This window comes from Ascaphus truei, chromosome 4, assembly GCF_040206685.1.
Source record: "Ascaphus truei isolate aAscTru1 chromosome 4, aAscTru1.hap1, whole genome shotgun sequence".
Taxonomy (NCBI): Eukaryota; Metazoa; Chordata; class Amphibia; order Anura; family Ascaphidae; genus Ascaphus; species Ascaphus truei.
Window position 1 is genome coordinate 315,266,478 of NC_134486.1, and position 20,656 is coordinate 315,287,133.

At 45.2% G+C, this 20,656-nt stretch overlaps 1 protein-coding gene across 1 annotated transcript in view; it reads right to left on the reverse strand.

Moving 5' to 3' along the window:
* Positions 1–2,230: 2,230 nt before the first annotated feature.
* Positions 2,231–20,656, reverse strand: part of MRAP2 (melanocortin 2 receptor accessory protein 2) — a 97,518-nt gene continuing 79,092 nt past the window's right edge. Inside the window, exon 4 of the mRNA XM_075594819.1 lies at positions 2,231–2,792. Coding sequence (XP_075450934.1) covers positions 2,408–2,792 — 385 coding nt within the window. The 3' untranslated portion in view covers positions 2,231–2,407. The remainder of the gene's footprint in view (positions 2,793–20,656) is intronic.

The following is a 20,656-nucleotide window of genomic DNA, read 5'->3' on the forward strand; positions in this document are numbered from 1 at the left end:
ATATAATATATACACACACACACACTATATGTCACTTCATATTATATACTCTATTCATATATACATAATTATATTCTATATAACGTATACATAACTATTCAATACATAGTCCCTATGGACTTTTTTGTTTTTTAACGTCTGCTTTTTCGATTAAATTAATGCACTTTATCACTTTAAATTCCTCAGACACCATCACGTTCCCAATGGGCTATGGTATTTCTTAATTGATAAATTTGGGTATATAGTGAACCTTTGGGCATGACACTGTGACCCCCCTGAAGTACATTCAGTACGAAACGAATCATGGTCACGTGGTCTTTGCATCCATCTTGTGGAGACGCTGGCGTGGAGGCTATTACACTTTGTCTGGATACTCAGTGGGACTCTAGTGCGCCCTTATCACAAACATGTTTGTTGACATCTAACCGGACTTGTTCAATACATGGCTGCTGGTATCCAGTGATTTTAACTTATATGTAAGTAAAACTACTATGACTTTTCTTGTGTGATAAATTCCTTTTATACTTACCCCTTGTGTGGAGAATTCCTGCGACTGAATAATCTTAATTCTAAATGGTTCCATCTAACTTTTAATGACCATCCTGAACATTAGTAAAAAAAAAAAAAAAAAAAAAAAAAATGTAAAAAGTACCAAAGCTCTAAAATCTCACAGCTACAAAACCAGTGCAGAGGAATTGCACTACATTTATCAAAAGAAAAACTCCAACTGTTTTCAATGGAATTCTTTTTCTATGAGAAGTACTCTATGGTGCTGCTATTTGCACTAGTTTTGCAGCCTGAAAACGGAAGTGTGCATTCACACATAGCAAGACAAAAAAATTACTTTTTGTAAGTAATTTGACAAAAGCCTAAATTCACTAATGCTTCAATAAATGAAAAATATATATTCGGTATTTAACAGCAATAGTACAGATGTAGCCAGACTCGTGTCTGGCACCAAGGCAAGCTGCGTGACTATGACCATGGCTGACTCAGGGAATTAAAGCTGCGAGGGGCTGATCTGGAAGCATGGACTCCCCGCAGAGATGTCACAGGCGGCGCTGTATCCCAAGTTGCAGCTTTTTTGCTTTTTACGCTGTTCCGGAGACGATTGAAATGGCTAAATCTGTATTTATTAACTTCTTCAACACCTCCACATCACAAGCTTTGAAGCAGCAATAATGGGAGTTTTCTTTCCCCGAAGTGATATGTCGGCCTTTTTAATGGCGGTGCATGCAAATGAGCAATTAACGGCTGATTACTTATTCACTAAACTGATACCTGGTGATAGTGGGCTAAAAAATAATTGCATATCTTTAGCACTTATCTTAGGCTGGCGTTAGGTCTGTATACTGGCCACTATATACGTGTAGGCATGATGAGATTAACCAACCTAGAATATGTGCTAAAAAATACATTATATTAGAATATATATATTAAGATAACATATTCATATTTTAACTTCTTAGCCCAAGGTGCCTTCTAGTTCTGTTGTACTTGCTTGCTGCTAAAAGCTTAATAATTACACATTTGCTTTCTGTGTTTTATTTGTAGGGTGTTTATGTTGTAAAGTATGCTAACCCTTTTGGAAGTCCGATGCATCATAGGGTTGAATAATTTTGTGTACTCATGTTTGGTAAGAAATCCTAATACATAACCCTATTTATCGCAATAATTGTTTAACGCTGCGTTAATCCAATTAACGTGCATCTGAATGAGAGCACAAATGGCAACCAATTTCTAAATACGTAATTGGTTTGGGGTTTTTTTTTTTATTTGTTTTTTTAGAGAATATGGTGGTAATTCTAAAAGTTAGACGCAATCACTTTTTTTTTAATGTTGAAAAATCAACCTTAAATTAATCCAGCCCTAACTGTCAGGAAAATCTAACTAAGATGTTTGGTGCCTTGAAAATGAAAAACAAGATGCATTTTTTCTGGGCCTCCGGGTGAAGTGTTTTGTCAATAAAGTATTTTCTTAGCCATACTGTAACTCCAACCTCTCTTTGTCAGAGGCAAATACAAGTAAGGAGAGAAGGACAGGCTGGCCAGTTTCCCAAGGCCCAGGACTGAAATCTTAAACTGGGCACCGGGTTGTAAAAATACACGCAGGCTTATAATAATTCATTATTAATGTTCCCAAGTCAAATATTAAATCAATTATCTCCAATAGTTGAATATATTTTCACAAAAGATATGCATTCATATGAGTACACAGTTTGTTTGCTCTTCATCAAACTTCCCCACCAGTATTTATTCAGTTCTTTTAAGCCTTTGATTTTGGCATATCTGCAACACGCACTTTCATAGCAATGCATGGCAGGTACAACCAACCACAGAAAGGGGTGTATACAATAAAAAGTCATAAGGGAGCTTGGGGGGAAAAGCAAAATGTATTTTCTCTTCTATCATTTCATAAAGTTATGCTGGCTTTGATGTACTGGTTTATTTTCTAAAATAATTGGCGGGTCGCATGTGAGAAGATCCTCGTCGCCAGAGGAAGAGTTCTGGTCTGTGTTCACAAAGTTTGGGATGTTAAATTTTGTAAGGCCATTCATCTCTTCTTCCACCTTACAGTTTCTAACGGATTGCTGAATGTAAATACCACTGTCAACCACTCTGTTGTTGGATTTTGTCCTGTCCAGCTGGTCCACTTCATTTATATAGCAATGAAAGAGTGATCTAGATTCTTCAGCTACTTGGTGAGAGAAAATTCTGTCAGCCTCCAGGGACCTTCCAAACTCCGCTGCAAAGCTGTCCATTCTGAATCGTTTTTCAGAAGGATCCACATTTCTTTAAAGTAATCAGAAAAAAAAACAAATCAATTGCTTACAGCAGGGACACATACATTCAAGATCTTACTGAGTTGCATGATTAAACAATACTACAGTTTTTAAGTAGTGTGTTACAGTGGCTATAAATATACATGTCATTGCAGTAAGATCTATATTTGGCTGGGTTTATTTGTTCTCTACTATTTAGCTCTAATAACAGGCGAAAATCAAAGTGTTAAATATAATATGAATATTCAGATTTCAATTCTGCTATTGTAATTCAAAGGGAGGGGGGCATTCTGCAATAACTTTCAAGAAACAGTAGTAAAAACAAAACAAGCTATATGCATAATGTTCTTACTTGATATAGACCTGTGTGTATGAGATGGGAAGCTGGAAGTGAATACGCAGTCAACATTAAAAGAGCAGCAATAGACATTTCACATATCCCACTTGAGCTCAAATTACAGAAAGTAAAGGAAATGTCCCCCAGTCACCTATTCTCTAAGTAAGAGAAATTTGTTAGGTACCTTTATAAATTATTTTGCTGCCAGATGGAAAAATTAACGAGTTTAATTAATGACACTGGCGAAAATTTCCTAAAAGTCTGGACGCCTTGGCTGGCACAGACAGACATCCCAGGGGTAGAGAGAACCACGATTTTGCTTTAATAATTGTAAATGCGTTCTCCTATGATGTGGTAGCTCACTAGGCTTGGGAGAGATACCAGGGGATGACCAGCAACAAAACAGATTAAATGTTATAGTTACCCTCCAAAACTGGTAGATAATCAGCAGGTCCAGAGGCGATGAGCGGTGTCGTGGCTTCCCACCTCCCCCCCTCTTCCCCTCCCCCTTCCTTTCCCAGTTATGTATTATTTACTGTATGCTTATGTTTATTATATCTTGTTAATTATTGACTAATGTTTATGTACAGCCAAGATACCCATGAGCGATTGACATTGCATGTCGCAGTAATTGCAAGAAGATGTATTAATGCTGTGTTTTAAAAAAAAAACAATAAAAACTACAAGTTATAAATTATTTTGCTTTACTAAGCTCCTGTGGTGTAGTGTAATTTGGTTCTGATTCTTACTCTTTGATTTATCAAGCTGTGTTATGGGCCAATGCGCCTGTCATAATAAGACCATTCAAATATTCAGTATTCTCATAATCTGGAACACAACAAGTTCAATTGAGCTACAAGTTGCATGTTTTATTGGGGTCAAGCCAAGGAAAAGGCCTGGTTTTGTGTGTTTTTGTCTAAAAGTGTGGTTATTTACGGGCAAACCTGATCTGGGATTGTGGGGTGATTAGATTCACAACTCTTTTTGATCATGGAAATAAGACAAATCCATTTTAATGTACCTTAAAAGATATTCCTGAAGTGATCTGTTTAAACGCAAGGTGTGGCCAGGAAGACACTTTACATATGCCCAGTTTACTAAATATAAGATATTTGGCATTTGGTAGAATTCACACAGTGTGAAGGATCTATTTATGACAAGGGAGCTCAGCTGATTATATTGATATCAAATATGACAGGTCAATCTGTTACATATCAGAAACACATTTCGCTTTCAGAGTTTTTTTAGTTACCCTTATAAAGTTGGATGTCCAAACGTGTATTTTATCATACAGATGTAATGGTAAAAGTGACATCCTTCCAGGTATGATAGAAAGAAAGTTATGGAATATTTTTTATACTCAAGACATTTTTTTTATATTCAAAAGAAAACAATTTTCTCTACCCAAGCCTTAAAAATATCACTAGAGATTGATGAGGAGTTCAGGACATGCCCAGAAGGTGGGCCTATTCTGTTCTCTATGCAGGGGCTTCCAGGATAAAAACATGCATTTGAGATCTGAATTTAGAATTTAACAGAGGGAGTGTTCTATGCTATAAAAAGTCTGATATTTCCAACTTGAATACCCTCTGAGAAGCCTAAATATATGGTAATGTATTTTAGGAATTTGTGTTTGTTTTTACCATTATTTTATGAAACTGTCAGCATATATTGTACTGTATGTTTCTTGTAACATTATTTTCTGTAACTAAGCACTGTATTATTTTTATATAGTAAATCTAAAATTGAAGTACTGCTTTGGGCTCTAATTGAACTTTGCATGCTTTGAGAGAGACATCTTTTTAGAAAGGAAAGGTATACAGGGATATACCAAATCAGTAAACATGGGAAGGATGTTGATCGAGGGAGTAAGCCGATGGCCAATTCTTGGAGTCAGGAAGGAATTTATTTTTCCCCTTATGAGAGATCATTGGATGATATGTCACTGGGGTTTTTTGTTTAACTTCCTCATGATCAATAAGCAAGTATAGATATAGGATAAAGTATCTGTTGTCTAAATTTAGCATAGATTGAACTTGATGGACGCATGTCTTTTTTCAACCTCATCTACTGTGTAACTGCATTTTAGGACACATTTTGCTACAATATGTGTTTGTATGTTAATTACATATTCTTCTTATTAAACAGGGACCAAAGGCTCTGCAAGTAGAATTTGATAATATCTTTGGTGGTGGAAGCGATTTAAGATTATATTTGTGACGGATTGAAGGGAAATATTGCTCATTTTATGGGTCATGCAGGGAAATTAATGAGTCCGCTAGATAGCTGTGCGTATTAGTGCTCAGAGGTGTGCTATTCATGACGGCGCCCAAACAGGTGTTGATTTGAATGAGAGTTGACGCCCATTCTAGTATGTTAACCCAAAATGGAGTTTGATGAATAACCCATTTAGGTGGCTGAATTTGTTTAAGGAAACTGTTTATAATTTGTTTAGGTGGTTAACGGTAAGTAAAACTTGGTGCTGTGTCAGTTTGTTTTAAAGCAGCAGTCCACCTCGATCTCTACTTATTCATGTGTTCCAATACGGTTTTTATTTTTTAAATCAGAAGCTTCGTTCAGGAAATACAATGGTTTGAAATACAGTAGTGTCCGTGAGGTTTAAATTTAAGCTCTCCCCAGAGTCCAGTGAAGTCGTAAGGATACAGTACAGAGAAAGGAACTCCTGCTCAGCTGGGTAATGTGAGTGTATGATAGAACATTACAATTTCAACTGCAACATATTACTAATTTGTACCCATGTGGTGTATGGTTGATGAAGCAGCTAGTTATTTTCCCTATGTAGTGAACTGCTGTAAGAATGGGAACATTGAGGTCTACAGTATTCACAAAGCAGTAATAAAATCAGTGCATTTTGCCTGACTATGCATTTATTTGTCAAGCTGTAAGACATGAGGCCAAAAATGGTATTCAATAAGAAATGAAGACCATTTCTATTAAGGCCGATAAAAAAAAATGCACTATCGTCTGACCTGTTTTTTGTATCCGTGCTATCGCGCTATAAATCCTATAGCATGATAACTAGGGTTGCCAGGTGTCCAGTTTTCACCTGGACAGGCCGGTAATTCCGTTGCCTGTCCGGTATAAAATCGAGGTAATACCGGACACATATGTGTCCGGTATTACCATTTTTGCAGTGGGGGAGGGCGGCACGAGGGCAGGCAGTGCTGAGAGTAGTACTGAGACTGGGGGCGGGCAGGAGCACTCGTGTGTGTCTGTCTGCAGCCTGTCCCTGATTGGAGGAGCGGAGAGCCAATCAGAGGACAGCTGGGGTGGAGCCCACACCCCGGCGGCCCAGAGACATCTGTGTCCTTCCAGGAAATAAGGTAAGGTGACAGGATGGGGGGGCCAGGGTGAGATGGTGACAGAATGGGGGGCAGGGTGAGATGGCGAAAGGATGGGGGGGCCAGGGTGAGATGGTGACAGGATGGGGGGCCAGGGTGAGATGATGGGGGGACCAGGGTGGGGAGGGCAGGGTGAGAGGGTGGGGGGGGGCAGGGTGAGAGGGGGGGGGGCAGGGTGAGAGGGGGGGGGCAGGGTGAGAGGGTGGGGGGGGGGCAGGGTGAGATGGTGAAAGGATGGGGGGGCAGGGTAAGATGATGGGGGGGCAGGGTGAGATGATGGTGGGGCAGCGTGATATGATGATGGGGGGGCAATGAGATGATAATGGGGGGGATAAGCTGGTGATGGGGGCCACCTATGTAGATGAGATCATGATGATGGGAGATATTTTAAATGTATTGGGGTGGTGGGGGTATATTTTAAATGTATTGGGGAGGTGGGGGTATATTTTAAATGTATTGGGAGGTTGGGGTATATTTTAAATGTATTGGGAGGATGGGGTATATTTTAAATGTATTGGGGAGGTGGGGGTATTTTTTTAAAATGTATTTGGGGGGAGGAGGGGGTATTTTTTAAATGTATTTCGGGGGGAGGAGGGGGTATTTTTTAAATGTATTTGGGGGAGGTGGGGGTATTTTTTAAATGTATTTGGGGGTGGTGGGGGTGTTTTTAAAATGTATTTGGGGGGAGGTGGGGGTATTTTTTAAATGTATTTGGGCGGAGGTGGGGGTATTTTTTAAATGTATTTGGGCGGAGGTGGGGGTATTTTTTAAATGTATTTGGGCGGAGGTGGGGGTATTTTTTAAATGTATTTGGGGGTGGTGGGGGTATTTTTAAAATGTATTTGGGGGGAGGTGGGGGTATTTTTTAAATGTATTTGGGCGGAGGTGGGGGTATTTTTTAAATGTATTTGGGCGGAGGTGGGGGTATTTTTTAAATGTATTTGGGCGGAGGTGGGGGTATTTTTTTAAATGTATTTGGAGGGGCATGGGGGTATTTTTTATATGTGTTCTGGGGAGCGTGGATGTCCAGCATTTTTGGACAAGCCACCTGGCAACCCTAACGATAACTGATAGAAAAAAGTGCATAATCGAAGAGCTGCATGGAGACGCTGCGTCTCCATGCACGGCTCTTACAGGCGATCGTGTAATAACAATATTGATTTTGATAATTGTGTGTTGGAGCACAACACAAAGGGGTTTCCTGAGCCGAACCGCATTGATTTCAGCCTCGGGGTCCCTCTACTTCCCAAGATACATGCCCGGTATGGGGTGCCGGTATCCCCTGTGCTTTTAAATCTCCCGCGTCACGTGACCGTGGGATTTAAATCCAGCACTGGGATAACGGCACCCCATAACAGGACTGTATCTCGGGAAATAGGGGGTTTCCGAGGCTACAATCAACGCGGTTCACCTCAGAAGACCCCCTGCTCCCGCACACTGGTATCAAAACCCAAATTAAAAAAAGTTTGTTACCGTAGCGTAGGGTGACCATCCGTCCCCGTTTTGCCGGGACAGTCCGTTTTTTTCTGGGCTGTCCCGGGTGACAGTTCGTCCCGGAAATGTCTCGGGTTTTGCCCCTGGTGACTGGTCCAGTGAGCGAGTCGGCGGCGGTGAGCGAGGGCAGCGTGAGGATGCGGCGGCCGTGAGTATTTATTTTTTTTCCCCAATACCAGGATGCCGGGGGGCCTAAGAGTAGAAGCAGGGGATTGGTTGGAGGTCAGGATATGCTGGGGGCGGGGCTTAGTATCGGGGACGGATGTAGTGAGTTGAAGTGTGTGTGTGTGTGTGTGTGCGCGCACGCAGAAGGAAGACTCACAGCTGGCAACTGAAACTGCCGGCAGACTGGAAAAAAAGCCTCACTACTTCTGGCTCCCTACAGTGGCACTACAGGTAAGCCCCATGTCGCCTGTGTGTGTATGTGACTGCCCCCCTCCCAGTCTGTATGTGTGTGTGTGACTGCCCCTCTCCCAGTCTGTGTGTGTGTGACTGCCCCCCTCCTAGTCTGTGTGTGTATGTGTGTGTGACTGCCCCTCCCCGTCTGTGTGTGTGTGACTGCCCCTCTCCCAGTCTGTGTGTGTGTGACTGCCCCCTCTCCCAGTGTGTGTGTGTGTGTGTGTGTGTGTGTGTGTGTGTGTGTGTGTGTGTGTGTGTGTGTGTGTGTGTGTGTGTGTGTGTGTGTGTGTGTGTGTGTGTGTGTGTGTGTGACTGCCCCCTCTCCCAGTGTGTGTGTGTGTGTGTGTGTGTGTGTGACTGCCCCCCCTCCCAGTGTGTGTGTGTGTGTGTGTGTGACTGCCCCCCCTCCCAGTGTGTGTGTGTGTGTGTGTGACTGCCCCCCCTCCCAGTGTGTGTGTGTGTGTGTGACTGCCCCCCCTCCCAGTGTGTGTGTGTGTGTGTGTGTGTGTGTGACTGCCCCCCCTCCCAGTGTGTGTGTGTGTGTGTGTGTGTGTGTGTGTGACTGCCCCCCCTCCCAGTGTGTGTGTGTGTGTGTGTGTGTGTGACTGCCCCCCCTCCCAGTCTGTGTGTGTGTGTGACTGCCCCCTCTCCCAGTCTGTGTGTGTGACTGCCCCCTCTCCCAGTCTGTGTGTGTGACTGCCCCCCCTCCCAGTCTGTGTGTGTGTGTGTGTGTGTGTGACTGCCCCCCTCCCAGTCTGTGTGTGTGTGTGTGTGTGTGTGACTGCCCCCCCCTCCCAGTTTGTGTGTGTGTGTGTGACTGCCCCCTCTCCCAGTCTGTGTGTGTGTGACTGGCCACCCTCCCAGTCTGTGTGTATTACTGCGCCCCCTCCCAGTCTGTGTGTGTGTGACTGCCCCCCTCCCAGTGTGTGTGACTGCCCCCTCTCCCAGTGTGTGTGTGACTGCCCCCTCTCCCAGTGTGTGTGTGACTGCCCCCCCTCCCAGTGTGTGTGTGACTGCCCCCCCTCCCAGTGTGTGTGTGACTGCCCCCCCCTCCCAGTGTGTGTGTGACTGCCCCCCCTCCCAGTGTGTGTGACTGCCCCCTCCCAGTGTGTGTGTGTGTGTGTGTGACTGCCCCCCCTCCCAGTCTGTGTGTGTGACTGCCCCCCTCTCCCCCCCCTCTCTCTCTCACACTCTCTCACCCACCCAAGTGTCAGGCAGTCTCTCACCCACCCAAGTGTCAGGCAGTCTCCCACCCACCCAAGTGTCAGGCAGTCTAGTGTCAGGAGGTCAAACCCAAGTGTCAGGCAGTCTCCCACCCACCCACCCAAGTGTCAGGCAGTGTGTGTGACTGCCCCCTCTCCCAGTGTGTGTGTGACTGCCCCCTCTCCCAGTGTGTGTGTGACTGCCCCCCCTCCCAGTGTGTGTGTGACTGCCCCCCCTCCCAGTGTGTGTGTGACTGCCCCCCCCCCTCCCAGTGTGTGTGTGACTGCCCCCCCTCCCAGTGTGTGTGACTGCCCCCTCCCAGTGTGTGTGTGTGTGACTGCCCCCCCTCCCAGTCTGTGTGTGTGACTGCCCCCCTCTCTCTCTCACACTGTCTCACCCACCCAAGTGTCAGGCAGTCTCTCACCCACCCAAGTGTCAGGCAGTCTCCCACCCACCCAAGTGTCAGGCAGTCTAGTGTCAGGAGGTCAAACCCAAGTGTCAGGCAGTCTCCCACCCACCCAAGTGTCAGGCAGTCTAACCCACCCACCCACCCAAGTGTCAGGTAGTCTAAAAGTGTCAGGCAGTCTAAAAAAGTGTCAGGCAGTCTAACCCAAGTGTCAGGCAGTCTGACCCACCCAAGTATCAGGCAGTCTCCCACCCAACCCAAGTGTCAGGCAGTCTCCCACCCAACCCAAGTGTCAGGCAGTCTCCCACCCAACCCAAGTGTCAGGCAGTCTCCCACCCACCCACGTGTCATGCAGTCTCCCACCCACCCATCAGGCAGTCTCCCACCCACCCACCAACCCAAGTGTCAGGCAGTCTCCCACCCACCCAAGTGTCAGGCAGTCTCCCACCCACCCACCCAAGTGTCAGGCAGTCTCCCACCCACCCACCCAAGTGTCAGGCAGTCTCCCACCCACCCACCCAAGTGTCAGGCAGTCTCCCACCCACCCACCCAAGTGTCAGGCAGTCTCCCACCCACTCACCCAAGTGTCAGGCAGTCTCCCACCCACCCACGTGTCAGGCAGTCTCCCACCCACCCACCAACCCAAGTGTCAGGCAGTCTCCCACCCACCTACCCACCAAAGTGTCAGGCAGTCTCCCACCCACCTACCCACCCAAGTGTCAGGCAGTCTCCCACCCACCCACTCAAGTGTCAGGCAGTCTCCCACCCACCCACCCAAGTGTCAGGCAGTCTCCCAAAACCCCCCCACCCACCCACTCGTCAAGCAGTCTCCCAAAACCAACCCACCCGTCAGGCAGTCTCCCAAAACCCACCCGTCAGGCAGTCTCCCAAAACCCACCCGTCAGGCAGTCTCCCAAAACCCACCCGTCAGGCAGTCTCCCAAAACCCACCCGTCAGGCAGTCTCCCAAAACCCACCCGTCAGGCAGTCTCCCAAAACCCACCCGTCAGGCAGTCTCCCAAAACCCACCCGTCAGGCAGTCTCCCAAAACCCACCCGACAGGCAGTCTCCCAAAACCCACCCACCCGACAGGCAGTCTCCCAAAACCCACCCACCCGTCAGGAAGTCTCTCACACACCCACCCGTCGGGCAGTCTCCCACACACCCACCCGTCAGGCAGTCTAAGTGTCAGGCAGTCTGTCACCCACCCACCCATGTGTCAGGCAGTCTGTCTGTCTGTCTCTGTCGGTCTTTGTCTGTCTGTCTGTCTCTCTGTCTGTCTCTCTGTTCTGTCTCTCATCTGTCATCTGTTTGTTCCTCTCTCATCTGTCACCTGTTTGTTCCTCTGTCTCATCTGTCTCATCTGTCACCTTTTGTTCCTCTGTCTCTGTTATGTCCTCCTGTCTCTCTGTTCTGTCCTCCTGTCTGTCTCTCTCTCTCTCTCTCATTGTCTGTCTCTCTCTCACTGTCCCTCTCTCTCTCTCTCTCTCTCTCTCTCTCTCTCTCTCACACACTGTCTCTCTCTCTCTCTCACTGTCTCTCTCACTGTCTCTCTCTCTCACTGTCTCTCTCACTCTCTCTCTCACTGTCTCTCTCTCTCTCACTGTCTCTCTCTCTCTCTCTCTCTCACTCTCTCTCTCTCACTGTCTCTCTCTCACTGTCTCTCTCTCATTCTCTCTCTCACTCTCTCTCTCTCTCTCTCTCTCTCTCACTGTCTCTCTCTCTCTCTCACTGTCTCTCTCACTGTCTCTCTCTCTCACTGTCTCTCTCACTCTCTCTCTCACTGTCTCTCTCTCTCTCACTGTCTCTCTCTCTCTCTCTCACTCTCTCTCTCTCACTGTCTCTCTCTCACTGTCTCTCTCTCTCTCTCACTCTCTCTCTCTCTCTCTCACTGTCTCTCTCTCTCTCTCTCACTGTCTCTCTCACTGTCTCTCTCTCTCACTGTCTCTCTCACTCTCTCTCTCACTGTCTCTCTCTCTCTCACTGTCTCTCTCTCTCTCTCACTCTCTCTCTCTCACTGTCTCTCTCTCACTGTCTCTCACTGTCTCTCTCTCTCTCTCTCTCTCTCTCTCTCACTGTCTGCCTGTCTCTCTCTCTCTCTCTCTCTCTCTCTCTCTCTCTCTCTCTCTCTCTCTCACTGTCTCTCTCTCTCTCTCTCACTGTCTCTCTCTCTCTCTCTCTCTCTCTCTCTCACTGTCTCTCTCTCTCTCTCTCTCTCTCTCTCACTGTCTCTCTCTCTCTCACTGTCTCTCTCTCTCTCTCTCTCTCTCTCACTGTCTCTCTCTCTCTCTCTCTCATTGTCTGTCTCTCTCTCACTGTCCCTCTCTCTCTCTCTCTCTCTCTCACACACTGTCTCTCTCTCTCTGTCTCTCTCTCATTCTCTCTCTCACTGTCTCTCTCTCTCTCTCTGTCTCTGTCTCTCTCTCTCTCTCTCTCTCACTGTCTCTCTCTCTTTCTCTCTCACTGTCTCTCTCTCTCACTGTCTCTCTCACTCTCTCTCTCATTGTCTCTCTCTCTCTCACTCTCTCTCTCTCTCTCTCTCTCTCTCACTGTCTCTCTCTCTCTCACTGTCTCTCTCTCTCTCTCACTGTCTCTCTCTCACTGTCTCTCTCTCACTGTCTCTCTCTCACTGTTTGTCTCTCACTGTCTCTCTCTCTCTCTCTCTCTCACTGTCTGTCTCTCTCTCTCTCTCTCTCTCTCTCTCACTGTTTGTCTCTCACTGTCTCTCTCTCTCTCTCTCTCTCACTGTCTGTCTCTCTCTCTCTCTCTCTCACTGTTTGTCTCTCACTGTCTCTCTCTCTCTCTCTCTCACTGTCTCTCTCTCTCTCACTGTCTGTCTCTCTCTCTCTCTCTCTCTCTCACTGTTTGTCTCTCACTGTCTGTCTCTCTCTCTCTCTCTCTCACTGTCTGTCTGTCTCTCTCTCACTGTCTGTCTCTCTCACTGTCTGTCTGTCTGTCTCTCTGTCTCTCACTGTCTGTCTCTCGCTCTCTGTCTGTCTGTCTGTCTGTCTGTCTGTCTCTCTCTCTCTCACTGTCTCTGTCTGTCTGTCTCTCTCTCTCACTGTCTGTCTCTCTCTCTCTCTCTCTCTCTCTCAGTCTGTCACCCACTTTCTCTGTCTTATCTTAACTGCCGTATACCTACACCAAAATAACCTATCCTGCTTTCTTCCAGATCTGACTCAAGTTTCACACGCGAGACCTCAAAAGACAGGTAGGGAACACCTCCCCTCCAGTATAGTACCTTGAGGGACTGCGGATCAGGTAAGATCCTAGGCGGGATTGCTGCTTTAGATATTGTAATGGGTTCAAATACCAAATAAACACCAGAATTAAAAATTAAAACACCAAAATAAACCATCAATAAATAAAAGAAAACTCCAAATAAAACACCATTATTAAAAAGCAAAAGGCCAAAAATAAACAACAATTAAAAAGCAAACATCAAAAAAAGTACAAATAAACAATTGAAAACAAAAGAATCCCATCATTCAAAATCAAAACACAAAATAAATAGCAGATATAATTAAAAGCAAAGAACCAAAATACATGTAAAAGAAACAAAAGCAAGCATTTGCCAAAAAATGCATTGCTTGTCACTGTATGTACAGTAAAGGGGCATACATAAATACATTGGCAAACAATGGGCAATGAAAAAATACAAATTAAAAAAAAATTACAATGAAAAAACCTACAAAATTTAAATAACATACATTCAATGATTTTTCTTAGCTTTAGATGTCTTCACCCTCCGATTCCAGGGGTCTCAGGAAGCTCTCGAAGAAAGCCAGGATCCTGAACAGCCACGGTCCCCAGGTAAAGTACAAAGTCCTTTTGTTCTTTCTTTTCTTCTTTATCTTCATCTATTAATTGTAATCCAATTGGGGTCTTCTTTCTTCTTCTTTATCTTCATCTTCACCTGTACAACACTTACAATCCAATTGGGGGGAGATATTGCTCCTTGAGCTTCTTGCCTTTTATACAGCCTATGCCATCACATTTGAGTGAGAAATGTTTCCCACGCCATCTGATTGGCTGGGATAACCATGTGACTATTTTTGGGGGGATGTGACATGTAAAGGGAGTGAAGCTAGACAATCAGAAAAGCTGTGCTACTTTCCCTTTAACATGAGGTCACCACAACCAAGATTGCTGCCATCACATGTTACTTCAACCAATCAGATTGGCTGTAGTAAACCATGTGACAGTCAATTTTTAGAAAGGATGTGATGTTATCCAAAGGGAGTGACGTCACATCCTTTCCAAAACTTGACTCTGTCACATGGTTTACTGCAACCAATCTGATTGGGGATATACATCTCCAATCTGGTTGGTTTAAGCAACATGTAACGGAAGCCATCTTGGTTGTGGTGATGTCATGTTAAAGGGAAAGGAAGCACAGCCTTTCTGATTAGCTGGCTTCACTCCTTTTACATGATGTCACATCCCAAAAAAATAAATAGTCACATGGTTATCCCAGCCAATCAGATAGCATGGGAACTATTTCTCACTCAAATGTGAGAAGGCAAGAATTTCAAGGACAAAAAAGATAAGGTAGCGCTAACAATAGTATGAAGTCACACCAATTGGTCAATAAGATCCCTAGATATTCAAAGATTATTGGGTGAAGGGTGGCTGCCAAATTATAAAACACTGCCCACCTGAGTTAGGTATAGACAATATGGAATGAAGATAAATTTGGTGCCTTATATTGTGATCTTAATAAAGAAAACTCCAATATAAATCAAGAAAAAGTAAATATACAACCATTTGATGATGTGAAGAAAGACAAATGTCCTTGTTGTTTCCAATGATGTTCAGTTTGATTAAATGTCAGATGCATGTAATAAAAGAAAAAAGCTGTGTGTGCTGTGCACGCGCATAGTAAGTGAAACTTCTTTGACTTTTGTCACAGAAATTGTATTTGTGTTGGTGATGTTTTAATTAAAAATCAAAATACAATTTCATTGACAAAACGCAAATAAATTTGACTTATAACGCGTGTGCTCGGCACACGTGTGTCAATCAGTGTATGTGTCAGTCAGTGAGTGTCTGTCAGTGTATGTATATGTGTCAGTCAGTGTGTGTTTGTTTGTGCGTGTGTGTCAGTCAGTGTGTGCGTGTGTGTCAGTCAGTGTGTGTGTGTGTGTCAGTCAGTGTGTGAGTGTGTCAGTCAGTGTGTCAGTCAGTGTGTGTGTGTGTGTGTGTGTCAGTCAGTGTGTGTGTGTGTGTGTGTGTGTGTGTGTGTGTCAGTCAGTGTATGTCTCTCTCTCTCCGTGTTGTGTGAATGTCTCTCTGTGTCGTGTCCTCCTCCCCCCTCCTCCTCCCGACTCCCACTACCCCCGGCGGAGCTGCGGACACGGCTGTGTGTCGTGATGCAGCCAGCACCCCCGTGCCGGGCTGGCTGATGGGGATGAAGGGACCCCTTAACCGACTGACAGCCCATCAACCAATTGTCAGCGGCGAGCGAGACGCGACAGCCAATCACCGGTTGCCTCGCAGCAGCGCCCTCTGCCAATCACACCCCCACGAAACCTGCCATCCACAACATGGCTATGGACAGAGCCTCTGCGCATGCGTTGAGGGGGACGGCTGCCGGTGTGGAGGAGCGTTAGGAGTGGCAGCGGTGAGTAAATGTTGAGCGGATGGGGGGGGAGCGGCACTGGCGGCTAGCGCCGCCGTCGCATGTCAGCAGCTGTGTGGGGGAAGCGGCGGCAGTTCGATGATGATCCCTCCATGATCCCGGGGCTCCTCTCCTTCTCCGGCGGCGCTCAGTCAGCAGGACACAGGGAAGGGGAAGCAGAGGTAGAGAAGAGGGAGGAGAGAGGCTGAGCAGCGGCTCCTCCTCTCACAGCCGGAGGACTTGCGGGGCTTCCGCCATCTTACTACACCCGCAGCACCGGAAGCTCTGCGCCAGCCATCTTGGTATACCCATGGCAGCGGACGTGTGGGGGTAACGGCGGCCGATAGGAGCGGTGCCGGCGGCAGCGGGTGTGTGGGGGAGCGGCGCCGGCGGCTATCGCCGCCGCATATCACAGCAGGCGTGGGGGGGGAGGGGGAGCCGTGACGTCACTTCCGTTTCACATTTCGTCTCCAAATCTCCCGTTTTACCTCATCAGAATAGGTGCCACTAAAGAAGTTTCACTTCAAAAACACCCATAGCATAATACTGTATGGTAAAACACAACAAAAAACAAAAAGCACTGTGACGGTGAGGGGGTAACCAGGCCAAAAATAAAGGTATTATGCCCGGCTAGTTTCCTCTGATCCATATATGGGGTTTTAGAGTATCAACTCTTGTAGCTGTCTGTCTGTTGTACATGACTTGTATGACAAATAATGTATGTGTGTTTTACCTTTCCAGGAGTGCTAATCAGTGGAGATTGAGAGGCTGTGAGTTTCAAGGGGGGGTTGCAGTAAAAGTGTTGTCAGATTGTGTCTAGATAGCCGGGTCCAGAGTTGCTGGACGTCCCAAAACTGTATCCGGGAATCAGATCAGATTCCCGGGGACATATAGACACATCACCCCGGTCAAAATCCTCCCTTGAAAACAGTTACGCGACTCACCGCCAGGTTTCCTTCAGCACAGACCAGAAAGGTAAATGGGGGCATAGGGATATGTGTAGCCCAGGTACAGTCAGAGGTCCCTATGTTAGTGAGGGTCCCCCAGTATATGCCCGAATCCCTAGAACCAGTATAGAAGTTCTGGGGGATACTCCAACCATATATGAAGTTGCAAGGGTTTTTATGAAACCTAAGTCCAGTTTTCAGTAAAGGAAGTAGATACAGCTCTGAGAATGAACCTAAGCATTTTTTCATTCTAACTAAGTTTGGTTTTTCATAGGGGAATGAGCTACAGCCCTGGGAATGAATCTAAGCATCTTTTCATTCTACTTTGGGACTTAGAAGAAATATGGGGGAAAATATTTTGTTTATAAATGTATAATAGTCCATAGGGCTATTTGTGTTTTAAAGTCTAAGCCAGGTTTGAAGTATGTGAGGGATAGGGCTAGTGGGAATAAAGGTAAAGAGTCCCATTCTACCCCTGGTCCTCACTCGTAAGTCTTGCGGGATGTGAGGGATGCCGGTTGCCAGGGTTATAATTTTACCCCTGACGGAGAGACTGACTCTCGAAACGCATTGGGTTAATCCAATCTCTGCACAGCCCAAGTCTCTCCTGCGCATTACAGCAGAGACTACAGACTCCAGCTGATCGGGTAATACCGGAACCGGCATCCATCACATCACGCGAGACTTGCGAGTGAGAGTGGGTAGAGAAGCTCTTTGCTGCAGACGCAGACTGGATACAGCTCACCATGGGAAGTACCGGATACTGACGGCATCAACGGGACACACCACGCATCGGGGAGCAGTGTTGCCACAGCACAGACCGGGAAGTGGTTTTGCCACGAACGAGAGGGGCTACTTCCACCGCCAGCAAACATCTTCTGTCTAGTAAGTAGGGCTTATACTCAGTGGAGCACAGTATTAATGGATACTTATGTGGACATTGTTTACATTTGTTTTATATATTTTTAATAAATGTGCGTTATATCCAGTGTCACCCACCCGTCATTTCTCTGAGGCTTCCACAGAGTATATAGTGCTTTTTGTTTTTTGTTGTGTTTTACCATACAGTATTATGCTATACTGTATGTCTTTTTTCTTTTATTACATGCATCTGACATTTAATCAAACTGAACATCGTTGGAAACAACAGGGACATTTGTCTTTCTTCATATCATCGAATGGTTGAATATTGACTTTTTCTTGATTTATATTGGAGTTTTCTTTATTGAGATCACAATATACAGTAAGGTGCCGAATTTGTATTCATTCCAAGAATCCCCCAAATTGGATTGTAAGGGTTGTACAGATGAAGATGAAGGTCGGTGAAGAAAGGGACTTTGCACTATACCTGAGGACCGTGGCTGTTCAGGATCCAGGCTTTGTTCGAGAGCTTCCTGAGACCCCTGGAATCGGAGGGTGAAGACATCTACTGTATAGGTAAGAAAAACCATTGAATGTATGTTATTTAAATTTTGCAGGTTTTTTCATTGTATTTTTTTTATTTGTATTTTTTTTCATTGCTCACTGATTGCCAAAGTATTTATGTATGCCCCTTTAGGGCTATACATACATACATACAGTGACAAGCAATGCATTTTTTGGCAAATGCTTGCTTTTATTTCTTTTAAATGTATTTTGGTTGTTTGATTTTAAATAGGGGTTAGGGGCCATTTGATTGTATTCTTTTAATGTATTGTTAATGCCCACGGAGGACGAGGATGGTGATGAGGATGAGGACGGCCTTCATCATGGCAGGGGTAAGTGCCAGTTTTATTTACTTTATGCTGCTGATTTATGTTTTATTTTAAATGGGCAAGTGCACTATTATCCATATCTGGATAATAGTTATTTTGCCCGTTACTGTACTGTATGTATTGGGGGGGGAGGTGGGTGTATTTAAATCAATGTAGTGCACTTGTTTTTGTTTCCGCCAGCGGTGACCCCCGGACACCTGCAGAGACCACCCAGACACCTGTGGGGACTACCCGGGGACCCCTAGACACCCACGGGGACCACCTGAGGGACCACATGGCGTTTGTCACACACGTCCAGTTGCTATGCTGAAGCTCCCAGTGCCAGGCTACCCAGGACTGGCAGCTCTGGGATAGGTGGGAATATTTGGTTCCCCCGCAGAGGTTGGCTGCAGAGTTTAAAGATAGGAATGGTAACCCCATAAGAACCTGTGCAGCCCATCAGGAAGGAGATTCACCTAAGATTTATCATGCCGTGAAAGATCCATCCTGTAACAAGACTTAACATCGTAACTAGTAAGTGTATTTTTCATTGTAATTGTAAATCAAGCTGTGTATGTTCATTCTGTAAATAAATCACAATTGATTTTATCTCTTGCTTTGCTCAATCAAAGGATCCGGGTATTTTGGTGTTAAAAGCATTGGTCTCCCGTGACAGTGTAAGGTTCTCTATGACTGGTTACAGTCCAAATGGGACTTTAAACCAGTGCTATAGTAAGTACTATGCACACTGTCGCTGCTATTTCTTTTCACAATCAGTGAATTTAGTGCAGTAGTCGCATCCTGACCACAGTGTGCACTTTAATAGTTAATACTGTAGTTAGTTTATTTGACATTTTGTCTCTATTGATACATATTTCCCTTAGGGTTAGCCACATGTAAAGTAGCATTGCTTATTTGTCTGCTTCTGATTCCTATTTACTGTATCTGCACTAAGCTGGTTCTTTAATCATTGTGATAGTGTGACTTACATATGATTGTATATATTAGTATACCATGGTTTCACAGTTAGCATTTAACAGGCATTGATCTGATTACTGGCAATGGTAGTGTAAGCCTGTGTGGATACACTGACATAATTAGTTAGCGTTTCTCTATTTTTTGTTTTCCCTGTCTATGGAAGTACAACTTTATGTTGTTCTTTTTTTTGCATAATTACTGTGCAGACAGGAGGGAGATATTTGTGGTTTGGATGAAGGGAAGTACCGCAGGTTCCTTTTTTAGGGATCTGTGGGAACGGGCTTGGAGAAGGGGCATTCTGCCCCGAAACGTCACCCCCTTTACTTCATCACATCTACACCGTCTTTTACTGTTAGGCAGTTTATTGTCCTTACCTTCCCTTTTATCCCCTTGTTTTTCCCTTCCCTCCCTTCGCATCATGCCAAATCGGCATATGTTTGTACACATAGATTTCCTTGAGAGTTGCAGCATCCTCCAGATTATATACTGTGTACTGTGTATTTCTATTTCAATACAATTGATATGTTTTGGCATATTCCAGTGTTTTTTCAATTTATTCACATTGAGTGCTGGGAAATTTTTTACTCTAGTTAGTGATCTCGGTGGCTATTACTGCGGAGGTGACTGGTATTGTTTTTCAGCTATGATTGTCTCAAGAGTCAATTTGCCTGGTACTTACTCTAATGATCTGTAGTCAGGAGTTACAGTATAACCAGTAACACGTTGCAGTTAGTTACTGCGAGGATACCTGATTATAATAATTATATCCCAGATCCCCCGAACACTCAGAACGGAGTTCCCTGTGGCAGCACAATTAGCTTTTGGAAATGACAGATGGGTAATCCATACAGATCTGCAGTTAAGATTTAGTGAGGTAAGATATTAATTATCCAGGGATACCTGGACGCTCAAAACACTCAGACCGGAGGCCCCCATGGTAATCAGTTGAGGCGGCAGTGTTTAGCGTTTTAAAGCAGCGAGTGGATAGACGGTATATACCTATAGTGTAGCGCTGCTGTCAGACAGGGGTCTCCTGTGACAGCAGAATTCGCATTTGAAAATGACAGACGGTCAATCCGTACAAATCTACAGTTATGGATTAATCAGGTAAGATATCATTTATATCCCTGAACCCCCGAAACGCTCAGACCAGAGTCCCCCGTGATACTCAGTTGAGGCAGCAGCAGCGTTAGCGTTTTGAAGCAACGAGTGGGTAGCCCGTATAGACTTATAATATAGTGCTGCTGCAATTTTAACCGTAAATCAAAGATTAGTCTGATGGTAGCGCAACCATGCAGGTACTGTACTTGTCACCGTAGCATATTAAGATACTAAATATTTGAAGTTAATATATCCCTGAACCCTCGAATGCTCAGACCAGAGACCTTCTTGGACT